The sequence below is a fragment of the Lithobates pipiens genome, unplaced genomic scaffold (assembly GCF_037356315.1).
Source record: "Lithobates pipiens isolate NorthernLeopardFrog02 unplaced genomic scaffold, aLitPip1_a1.2 Scaffold_27, whole genome shotgun sequence".
NCBI lineage: Eukaryota > Metazoa > Chordata > Amphibia > Anura > Ranidae > Lithobates > Lithobates pipiens.
This window is the reverse complement of record NW_027507788.1, coordinates 132,604,170-132,616,171: the sequence shown is the minus strand read 5'-3', so window position 1 is coordinate 132,616,171 and position 12,002 is coordinate 132,604,170. Positions and strand designations below refer to the sequence as shown.

General features: G+C 47.8%; 1 protein-coding gene across 5 annotated transcripts in view; it reads left to right on the top strand.

Moving 5' to 3' along the window:
• LOC143934132 (histone-lysine N-methyltransferase KMT5C-like) overlaps window positions 1-12,002 on the top strand; it is a 60,596-nt gene that overhangs the window by 27,320 nt on the left and 21,274 nt on the right. For 4 of the 5 annotated variants that reach the window (XM_077457475.1, XM_077457472.1, XM_077457474.1 and 1 more), the window contains exon 4: window positions 209-318. In XM_077457475.1, the coding sequence (XP_077313601.1) occupies window positions 209-318 (110 nt within the window). The other variant, XM_077457476.1, reaches the window with a different exon arrangement.

Sequence of the window (12,002 nt, the reverse complement as noted above, 5' to 3'; positions counted from 1 at the left end):
ATTTTAAAAGTCAGCAGCTGCAGTATTTGTAGCTGCTGGCTTTAAAAAAAAAAAAAAAAAAACGCGGAGTCCCGGTGGACTCCCGCTTTAAGGTCAGGGCTGTCACCATGCTTGCATCATAAAGCTTAAAACCACAACAAATCGTCTTTTTATATTTGGATGTTGATGAACGAGTCTTTAAAATTTTACTCCTGCTCTTCACTCCCAGATATTCCGGTACCTGCGAATGTTCCTGCCAGAGAGTGGCTTCATGATTCTGCCTTGCAATCGATACTCTCTGGAAACCAATGGAGCTAAAGTAGTTGCTACAAAACCTTGGTAAGTAGGTAAGGGTTTATAATCGCAGCCAGAAAAAGTGCACCCATTTTGTTACAGGCTGGATATAGAAGGGTGTGTACCTGCAGTGGCTGAGAGCACGGAAGGATTTTCCACTACGACGAAGAGCACAGAAGTGTGCAATTTACAGTAGTGGTGAGTGCCAAGGCATCGATGTGTGGTGAGCCCAAAGGTGGATGTTGGTGCAATGATGAGTGAAGTGGGAGAGGATTGGGAGTCGGGTGCACTGGTGAGAGGGGCTTTGGGGGTGGCTGTGTGTGTGTGTGTGGAGAGAAGGGGTGGAGGGAGCTTCTGTGATAAGTGTGCTGTGTTATGTTGTGAACATGCAGTAATGTGGAGAGATTTCAGGCATGGTGGGGGTGAGAGGGTGGTTGAAGGTGTGGTGAGTAGTGTCTCCAGAAGAGGTAATTTGCTATTGTTCCAGATACAGTCCTCCCAGTCATCAGTAGTTTACTAGTGGTTGGAGGTGTGAGCAGTCAGGGCTGACTGATGAATGTGTAAGTTGCAGCACAAGCCAGGGGTAGGGAGGTGATGCAAGTTGACCAGAAATTAGAAGGCAATTTCCAATTTTATTGCAGACTTGCCTGCAGCCAAGGACCACTTTGGATATGCTTCCTGCCTGGTATTGTGCTTGTGGGTGGTGCTGGTCTACATTTAAACATTGATGCTACTGCACATGTAAAGTTGCCTTCTTGCGCATTTGCCATTTTGTGTTATCCCAGACACTTTACAGTCCCCCAGGGCGACCTGGCGTTTAGTGCTTTTGATCTCTAACCTGCAGTGAGCCACTCTCCAGCACAAGAGGTCTCTTGTCACAAATTAATTATTTGTGGTTCCTGCAGGTCACATGATCTATTAACCTCCCTGGCGGTACGATTATTTCGGATTTTTAGGTGCTAAAAGCGGTACCATTATTTTGCATGAAAATTTGGCGTTTTATATTGTAGTCCTGCAATTCTTAGGAATAACTCTTAAATCTGTCCAAACCAGAGTCTAGCAGACATCCCCGGTATGATAAAGTTTGAAAAATTAAATCATAAATTATAATATAATAAATAATTATAAATAATTGTACCAAATAATAATATAACAATAATAAAATTATTCAATAATGTAATCAAATCAAAAACACTGAAATTTGCTCAGTTGCAGAATTGTCACTGTCATTACTTTTCAGTATTTGATGACGGATCTCCCCACAAATCGCTATCGCTCAATTCTGCGAGTGATTCTAATTTATTATCGCTGTTTTCTAGCTGGTCTAAAATCATTTTTGATGTACAGTGACAGTTTTGGTTGCTATGGACAATCTCCAGTTTCCAGGCATAAAGAACAGTTTTTATTATATAAAACTGCATGCAGGACACTGGGCAGACCACTAGGGACAACGGGGATGTGAAATATTTACATACAGCAATGTAATCTGTAAGATTACATTATACTGTATGTATACTGTGTGTTTCACTTTTTGAATTTGGCCCCGATCTCCGTGCCCGTGCGTCGCAACGCTCGCAGGGCACGGAGATCGGCGATGTAATGCATCGAGCGAGACACGTCTCCCCGCTGTACGAGCGAGCCAACGCTGGATCCGAGGGAGAAGGTAAGTAAACCTCCTCCTGGATCCAGCGATGCAGTCCCGAGTCTGGCTCGGGGATACCGCTTTTGGTATGAAAAATCCACCCCGAGTCAGACTCGGGAATACCGTCAGGGGGGTTAAAGAGCTGCAAATGAGTTCTTATTTTTGGCGTCTTCCTGTGCTGGAAGCTAATTGCTGGTATGTGTGGGGGTTGTTGATCAGAAGAATAAAATGCCAGGTCTGGATCCTGCTTCCTGTGCATGGCTGGTGGAGCTATTATGTTATGTTTTATATATTCTGTTCTACTGCACATATACAGGTATTGGGAAGTAGAAGACTCACTGAGCACAGGTAAACATTGCAACAGAACACTGGTGACTGTCGTAACTGCACAAGTATATTGGGGAGGGTGTGGGTGTTGGATTAATAGTTGGTTCAGCACAGTGGGGGGGTGAAAGTGACGAAATGTTCAGAAAAATGCTGCTTGAAAGTTTCTTAATGCTTCAAGTGTAAAGCTGGAAATGTGCTAATAAAAATGTATTTTTAACCACTTAAGCCCCAGACCATTTGGCTGGCCAAAGACCAGAGCACTTTTGCGATTCAGCACTAACAGTTGCGCGGTCGTGCGACGAGGCTACCCCCCCACAAATAGAGCTTTCTTTTGGTGGTATTTGATCACCTCTGCGGTTTTTATTTTTTGTGGTATAAACAAAAAAGCGAAAAATTTAAAAAAGCATTTTTACTTTTTGCTATATCACCAAAACGTGGGTTTAGGCCAATATTGCGATTTAAATTTATTTATTTTTTTTAACCACTTGCCGACCGCCGCACGACGATGTACGTCGACAGAATGGCACGGGCAGGCATAAGGGCTTACATGTACGTCCTTGCCTGCCCGCGGGTCGGGTGCCCGAACGGGCCCCCGCCCGGTGCCTGCGGCGGTCGGTATTCGTTCGGGAGCGATCCCGGACGAGGGGACGGCCATTCATTCATGGCCACCCCCTCGCGATCGCTCCCGACGAATGAAAATGTCCCGTGACATCACTTCCTCTCCTGTAATGTAAACACAGGAGAGGAAGTGATGTATTCTCTCCTCCGTGTCGGTATTTTTCGTTCCGGCACCGAGGAGAGAGCATCGGTGAGTTGCACCAACACTCTACACACACAGTAGAACATGCCAGGCACACTCACACCCCCCCTTTACCCCCCGATCACCCCCTAATTACCCCTGCCCCCCCAGTCACAGTGACACCAATTGCTTTTTTTTTTTTGCATTGGTGTCATTTGTGACTGTAATAACTGTTAGGGCAGTTAGGGTTAGCCCCCTTTAGTTCTAATGTGCCCCCCTAACCCCCCAATAAAGGTTTAACCCCCTGATCACCCGGCGGGTGTCATTTGTGACTGTAATAACTGTTAGGGCAGTTAGGGTTAGCCCCTTTTAGTTCTAAGGTACCCCCCTAACCCCCCCAATAAAGGTTTAACCCCGTGATCACCCCCCGTCGCCAGTGTCACTAAGGCTGGGTTCACATTGCAGCGGTTTATGAGAACGGATGTGATTCGCACTGCAGTGCAAATCACATCCGATCTCTGTGCGATTCGAGTTCAGCCATACAGATAGTATGGCTGAATTCGTGTCGCACCCGCCGCAAACTCGCACGGGACCCTTTTTTTGGTCCGCAGCAGAATCGGATCGCATGGGTGTTCACACCATGCGATCCGAGTTTGCAGATCGCACTGCGATATGCGAACTGATCTGGGGGTGTCATTAACATTTCACTGACACTCCCAGCAGTTCGCATAGGGCAGTGTGAACTGCCGCCGGGAGGCATGTGATGCGGGAACCCGCCGCGCATTCGTGGCGTTCCCACATCGCTCCAGTGTGAACCCAGCCTAATAAGCGATCGTTTTTCTGATCACTGTATTAGTGTCACAGGTGACGCTAGTTAGGCAGGTAGGTATTTAGGTTCGCCGCAGCTTTTTATAGCGCCAGGGACCCCCATATACTACCGCATAAAGCCCCCTGATTGCCCCCTAGTTAACCCTTTCACCAGTGATCACCATATAACTGTTACAGGTGACGCTGGTTGGTTAGTTATTTTTTTTATAGTTTCAGGGCACCCGCCATTTATTACCTAGTCTCACTAGTGTACCCCTAAATTTAGGGGTGTCTACTTTCCAAAATGGGGTCATTTGGGGGGGGTTTGTGCCATCTTGGCATTTTATGGCCTTCAAAACTGTAACGCCCTTAGAAAGCCTGAAGGAGGTGCTTGGTTTTCGGGGCCCCGTACGCGGCTAGGCTCCCAAAAAGTCCCACATATGTGGTATCCCCGTACTCAGGAGAAGCAGCAGAATTTATTTTGGGGTGTCATTTCACATATGCCCATGGCATGCGTGAGCAATATATCATTTAGTGACAACTTTGTGAGAGAAAAAAAAAAAAAAAAGTTTGTAATTTTCCCGCAACTTGTGGCAAAATATAAAATATTCCATGGACTCAACATGCCTCTCAGCAAATAGCTTGGGGTGTCTACTTTCTAAAATGGGGTCATTTGTGGGGGTTTTGTGCCATCTTGGCATTTTATGGCCTTCAAAACTGTAATAGGTAGTGAGGAGTGAAGTCAAATATTTACGCCCTTAGAAAACCTGAAGGCGGTTCTTGGTTTTCGGGGCCCCGTACGCGGCTAGGCTCCCAAAAAGTCCCACATATGTGGTATCCCCGTACTCAGGAGAAGCAGCAGAATTTATTTTGGGGTGTCATTTCACATATGCCCATAGCATGTGTGAGCAATATATCATTTAGTGACAACTTTGTGTAAAAAAAAAAAAAAAAATTATTTTTTGTCATTATTCAATCGCTTGAGGCAAAAAAATAAAATATTCAATGGGCTCAACATGCCTCTTATCAATTTCCTTAGGGGGTCTACTTTCCAAAATGGGGTCATTTGGGGGGGTTTTGTACTGCCCTGCCATTTTAGCACCTCAAGAAATGAGATAGGCAGTCGTAAACTAAAAGCTGCGTAAATTCCAGAAAACGTACCTTAGTTTGTAGATGTGACAACTTTTGCGCAAACCAATAAATATACAATTGACTTTTTTTTTTACCAAAGACATGTGGCTGAATACATTTTGGCCTAAATGTATGACTAAAATTGAGTTTATTGGATTTTTCTAATAACAAAAAGTAGAAAATATCTTTTTTTTTTCAAAATTTGCGGTCTTTTTACGTTTATCGCAAAAAATAAAAATCGCAGAGTCAGTCAAATACCATCAAAAGAAAGCTCTATTTGTGGGAAGAAAAGGACGCAAATTTTGTTTGGGTACAACATTGCATGACCGCGCAATTACCAGTTAAAGCAGCGCAGTGCCAAATTGTAAAAAGACCTCTGGTCATTTACCAGCAAAATGGTCCGGTCTGAAGGTGGTTAATGACTACGACATGGTGGACACATCAGACAAATTTGACACATTTGTGGGACCATTGTCATTTTTACAGCAATCAGTGCTATAAAATTGCACTGATTGCTGTAAAAATGACACTGGCAGTAAAGGGGTTAAGTGTGTCCTAGGGAGTGATTCTAACTGGTAGGGGGCGTGGCTACGAGTGACGTGTCACTGATGACTGCTGCCGATCACAGGGAGCTGTGATCAGTGACAGTGTCACTAGGCAGAACGGGGAGAAGATGCTTGTTTACATTAGCATCTCCCCGTTCTTCCTCTCTGTGAGACGATCACGGGGAGCCACAATCCTGCTCGCGGCAGGTGCGCACGATGGTATGGGAGGAAATTCGAAGGGACAAGCAGGTACGCCCATTTGCGCAGCCGTGCAAAAAAATCAACTCTTGACCGCAGTGATGGGAACATTCTAATGATGAGCACAATGAATTTGAATTATTATTTTTTTTCCCCCTCCCTTGAACAAACACATTTATCGACTAGTACAATTTTCGTGATAAGTCAGTACATTTTAAAATTGAATGTTTACAGCAAATAGATTTTTCAAGTACTTTTGAACAACATTCTTTAAAGTCATGGTATCCAATCTGTCGGTGTACATTGCAAGGATTTTTAAAAAAAAATTGTTGCAGATTGCTACCTTTATTTGTTTTGAAGATTGTTTCACCTTGTTGTTTCTAGACCGATAAGGCTCGGTTCACACCAGACAAGGCACGACTTGCCGCGCCGCGACCTGACAAGTCGCCCCCGTTCTGTACTACGGAACCGTTCTAGTAGGAGTGACTCGAGTCGCTCCGACTTAGAAAAAAGGTTCCTGTACTACTTAAGCGGCGACCTCGGGCGACTTGCATTGACTTCTATAAAGAAGTCATTTTGCAAGTCGCGGCGCTGCAAGTCGTGCCGCGTCCTGTGTGAACCTGATTGGGTGGCTCTGTGTTCATTATCAGTTAAGTAGAATGTTCTCATCGCACATGTTCCTGAAAATGGCTGGAAGCAAGTAGGTGCTGTATTAACACTGGTTCCCAGCCAGTAGTTAATACAAGTTGTCAAAGCATAGATCACTAGCACACCACAGCTCTTCAAAATGGCGTATAGAAATTTATTAAAGGGATCACATCAGCGCAGTAAATTAGAAAGTTTTGGGTCCATGTAGGACTCCTCCATCAGGCATGATTCCCCTAAACATCGAAATTTACTTCTGTGATTTGATTGCATTATTATATTTTTGGATGCTTTTTTGAAGATCTCTTCTGTGCTGACAATCAACCTAATACCCCTTCAGTGAAAGCTACAGAGTCTGCACCACTTTTTTAGAAGTACTGAACCCTTTTAGAGTAACTTGCCAAAACAGAAAATTATTGCAGGGGGATGCATAACATTTGACTTATATCATTGCAGACTTCTGAGAAAATCAGTGAGCCAATCGCACAAGCAGGAAATTACATTTCTGGTGCAATTGTGTACACCAACCGTGTACAGAATGCGTCCAGGTTGCCATATTGCATTGAATTTGTAGACCTTTTTTCAAAATTACAACACCTGCATATTGAAATTGAAGGGTAACGTTTTTTTTTTTTTTTTTTTTTTTTTATTACAAAATGGCTTGTGTTCCGTCTGCATATGCTTTTAATTTTTAACAAAAGTTTAAAAAAAGTTTCAGTGTATTACATCATGATTTCATTCTTTTAACAGCCTTTGTGCATCCTAGATGTCATTCTAAATGAATGGCACCATACAGTGCGCCTTGTATTTCTGACTAGTGATGGACGAACTTCCGACGGGACGTTTCGCGAACGCGAACGGGCACAAACGTTCGCGAAAACGACCGTTCGCCGCGGGCTCCATTGACTTCAATGGGAGGCGAATTTCGCAAACCTTTAGGTCGAATTTGCGGCCACGGGGTAATTATTAGGGGGTAGCACGTAGTCCCACCACCTGGACAATAGCATAATACATGTATGAGGTGAATTTGGGATCGATAACTACAAGCATTTTTTTTTTATTTGGGAAATTGTTCTGACAATTCAGGACTATGGAGCTAATGAAGGCAATGGAGGAGAGGGAAGGTCAGGGACCAGGGTAGGCAAACAAGAGGGTGCAGGAGATACAGAGCACTGACAGCAGCACCGTAATACAGAGCACTGACATCAGCACCGTGACATACAGCGCTGACAGCAGCTCCGTGACATACAGCGCTGACAGCAGCTCCGTGACATACAGCGCTGACAGCAGCTCCGTGACATACAGCGCTGACAGCAGCTCCGTGACATACAGCGCTGACAGCAGCTCCGTGACATACAGCGCTGACAGCAGCACCGTGACATACAGCGCTGACAGCAGCTCCGTGACATACAGCGCTGACAGCAGCTCCGTGACATACAGCGCTGACAGCAGCTCCGTGACATACAGCGCTGACAGCAGCTCCGTGACATACAGCGCTGACAGCAGCTCCGTGACATACAGCGCTGACAGCAGCTCCGTGACATACAGCGCTGACAGCAGCTCCGTGACATACAGCGCTGACAGCAGCTCCGTGACATACAGCGCTGACAGCAGCTCCGTGACATACAGCACTGACAGCAGCTCCGTGACATACAGCGCTGACAGCAGCTCCGTGACATACAGCGCTGACAGCAGCACCGTGACATACAGCGCTGACAGCAGCTCCGTGACATACAGCGCTGACAGCAGCTCCGTGACATACAGCGCTGACAGCAGCTCCGTGACATACAGCGCTGACAGCAGCTCCGTGACATACAGCGCTGACAGCAGCTCCGTGACATACAGCGCTGACAGCAGCTCCGTGACATACAGCGCTGACAGCAGCTCCGTGACATACAGCGCTGACAGCAGCACCGTAAGCAGCCCCAGGAGGAAGTCAGCACAGCACAGGGATGGTGTGATCCCCTCATAATAAGAACCCCCAGGAGGAAGTCAGCACAGCACAGGGATGGTGGGAGCCCCTCATAATAAGAACACCCAGGAGGAAGTCAGCACAGCACAGGGATGGTGGGAACCCCTCATAATAAGCAGCCCCAGTAGAAATATGACACCGCTCAACCTCTTCAAAGAGGAGGGTAGGGGCATATAGTACGGTGTGCTTTTTTGGGTCAGGGAAGTGAGCCAAATGAATTAAGAAGGTCTGTGTGCTTGATTCCAAAAATTGTTTATAGACATATACATGGTCTACTGATCACATGTGTTGAATTCCTCCGAGATCCATGCCTCATTCATTTTTAGAAATGTGAGGTAGTTAACACTGTGGTGAGCTAGGCGAGTACGCTTATCGGTCACAATCCCCCCTGCTGCGCTGAACGTCCTTTCGGACAGGACACTGGATGAGGGGCAAGCCAACAGTTCGATTGCAAATTGGGCAAGCTCTGGCCAGAGGTCAAGCCTGCCCACCCAGTAGTCTAGGGGTTCATCACTCCTCAGAGCGTCCACATCGGCCGTTAACCCAATGTAGTCGGACACCTGACGGTCTAGGCGTTCCCTGATGCTGGATCCGGATGACACCTGTCGATGGGTCGGCTGAAAGAATGACCTCATATCCGAAGTCACCAACACATCTTCAAACCGGCCTCTTCTTGCAGGCGCTGTTGGATTGGTACCCGCAAATCCTTCTCTGGGAGTGGGAATTGCTCCTCTGCCAGCGCACGCAAAAGCAGAATGCAGCATTTCTCGAAGCAAGGCCTGGAAGTGCTGCATTCTGACAGCCCTCTGCGACGGCGGTAACATTTCCGCCATTTTGTGTTTGTACCGGGGGTCTAAGTACGTTGCCACCCAGTACTGGTCCTTGACCCTCATGCTTTTTATACGGGGGTCCCTATTAAAACACTGGAGCATGAAGGCCCCCATTTGCACTAAAGTGGAAGCGGTGTGGTGGCCTGGCTCCTGCTCATCATCCAGGATAATGTCGTCCTCTTCATTCTCCTCTCCCCATCCTCGCACAACAGGGATCCCAGAAAGGTTTAAAGCATGCTCTTCTTGCTCCTGCTCATCCGCCCCGGCACCATCCTCCTCTGACTCCTCATCAGACTCCTGTTGTTGACTTGTCTCAGATAGAGTAGCCCCCCCTGGGAATTCATCCAGCATTGCGACTTCCTCATCTTCCCGCTCCTGCTCCTCCACAGCCTGATCAATGACACGACGCAATGCACGCTCCAGAAAGAAGGCATAAGGTACCATGTCACTGATGGCGCCATGGCTGCGACTGACCAGTTTGGTGATCTCCTCAAATGGCCGCAGAAGTCTGCATGTGTCGCGCATGAGCAGCCACTGGCGCGGTGAAAAAAAACCCAGCTCCCCAGAACCGTTTCTTTCGCAGAGTTCATACAGGTAGACGTTAACTGCACGTTTCTGCTGGAGCAGCCTATCAAGCATATAGAAGGTTGAGTTCCATCGCGTCGGGCAATCGCAAATAAGACGTCTGACCGGCAGATGGTGTCGCCGCTGAATGTCAGCAAGGCGAGCCATGGCCGTGTAAGATCTTCTGAAATGGGCCGAGATTTTCCTTGCCTGCCGCAAGATGTCCTGGACCCCAGGGTATTTGACAAGGAATCGCTGCACGACCAAGTTTAAGACGTGTGCCATGCACGGCACGTGCGTGATTTTGCCCTGTTTCAATGCGCTAAGCAGATTGGCACCGTTGTCACACACCACTTTACCAACTGTCAAATTGAGCGGTGTTAGCCACTCATCTGCCTGTGAACGCAAAGCTGAAAGGAGTGCCGGGCCAGTGTGGCTCTTTGCTTCCAGGCACAACAGACGCAGCACGGCATGGCAACGTCTCACCTGGCATGTGGAATAGGTTCTGGGGAGCTTGGGCGGTGCAGTGGAAGAGACGCTAGCAGCGGAAAAGGAGGAGGCAGCTGAGGAGGAGAGGGAGGAGGATGGAGTAGGAGGAGGAGAAGAAGAGTCAGGCCTGCATGCAATCCGTGGCGGTAAAACCAAATCTACACGGGTGCCACGGGTTACATGCTTGACGGCCGTCAGAAGGTTCACCCAGTGGGCAGTAAAACTGATATACCTTCCCTGCCCGTGTTTGCTAGACCACGTGTCTGTGGTCAGATGTATCTTGGCACCGACACTGTGTGCCAGAGATACATTCACTTGCCGCTGAACATGGCCATATAGCTCTGGGATGCCCTTCTCTGAGAAATACTTCCTTCCTGGGACCTTCCATTGTGGTGTTCCAATGGCCACAAATTTGCGAAAGGCCTCCGAGTCCACCAGTTTATATGGCAGTAGTTGGCGGGCTATGAGTTCTGACAAGCCAGCCGCCAACCGTTGGGCAAGAGGGTTATCCGGCGTCATCATTTTTTTACGCTCAAACATTAGGCCCACGGAAGCCTGCCTTTTTGCAGAAAAATGTGAGCTTGGCGTGATGGAAGGTGGAGTGGAGGACAATTGTGAGGAGAGAGGAGAAGGAGAAGTAGAAGACGAGGCTGGACGGTGAGAGCCTGCAGTGTGGCTTTGTGTGTTCCGTTGCTCCCACTGGGCTCGGTGATGGCTGCTCATGTGCCTTCTTAAGGCGGTCGTCCCTAGGTGAGTATTGGGCTTACCGCGACTAACGCGTTGACTGCAAAGATTGCAGATGGCAACGCTATTGTCAGCAGCGGACACGTTAAAAAAAGCCCACACTGCGGAGCCATGTGCCGGTGTCCTGGGAGCGCCAGATGTGACCGTACATGGTCGATGACTCGCTCCTGATACATTTGCAGTCTGCTTTGTCCCTGCTGTGCAATGTAAGTCATTGCTGCTTCTCCTCCCTATCTGCTGGTCCATATCTCCCTCTGAACTCCCCTCCTCTTCCTCTCTTGTGGGCACCCACGTGACATCACTAGACACGTCATCATCAACGTCACCTTCCCCACCGCTATAAGTAGAGATCTCGGAGTAGGCAGCAACACCGGGGACCAACCTCCTCCTTGGGCTGATCTGGGTACTGGCGTCAGACTGCTGAGTAGCGCTTGTTGCTACCTCCTCTTCCTGATCCAATACCAAGAGTGGCTGCGCATCAGAAATGTCCTCTTGATATGGATCGGAAAATAATTCCAGTGACTCAAGCGGAAGGTATGTGGTGGTGGTGGTGGTGGTCGTGTTGTTGGTGGTAGTGTCTTTGGGGGTGCACATAGCAGAGAGTGAAGAAGAGGGTGCAGATCGAGAGGATGAGGAGGGTGCAGAAGAGTAAGGCTGAGCGAGCCACTCAACCAAGTCTGGTGCATCCTTTAAAGTAATTGAACGCACCTTCTGCAACTTCCCACTTTGGCTCAAGCCTGTTGCTCCTGCCCTACCCCTACCACCCCTGCGGAAGGGCCTGCCTCTTCCTCTGCCTGTCATTTTTTAAATGACCCTGTGACAAAACTCTTAGTCCCTATACCGATGAAGGACTGCTGCAGTATAGGGCAGCGGTCAGCAGTGGTGCACGTCAACCCTATCTATTGTGGACCTATAGCGGTCCTTACAGAACAGCAGACTGTACCGCACTCAAGCCTATGTACCGTAGCACCCTATACCAAGTTACCAGTCCTTATAAGAACTTTTGTGGACCAAGCAGGTTGTGTATTAGTGTTTAGCAGACTGTACGTCAGTCCCTATACCGCTGAAGGACTGCTGCAGTATAGGGCAGCGGTCA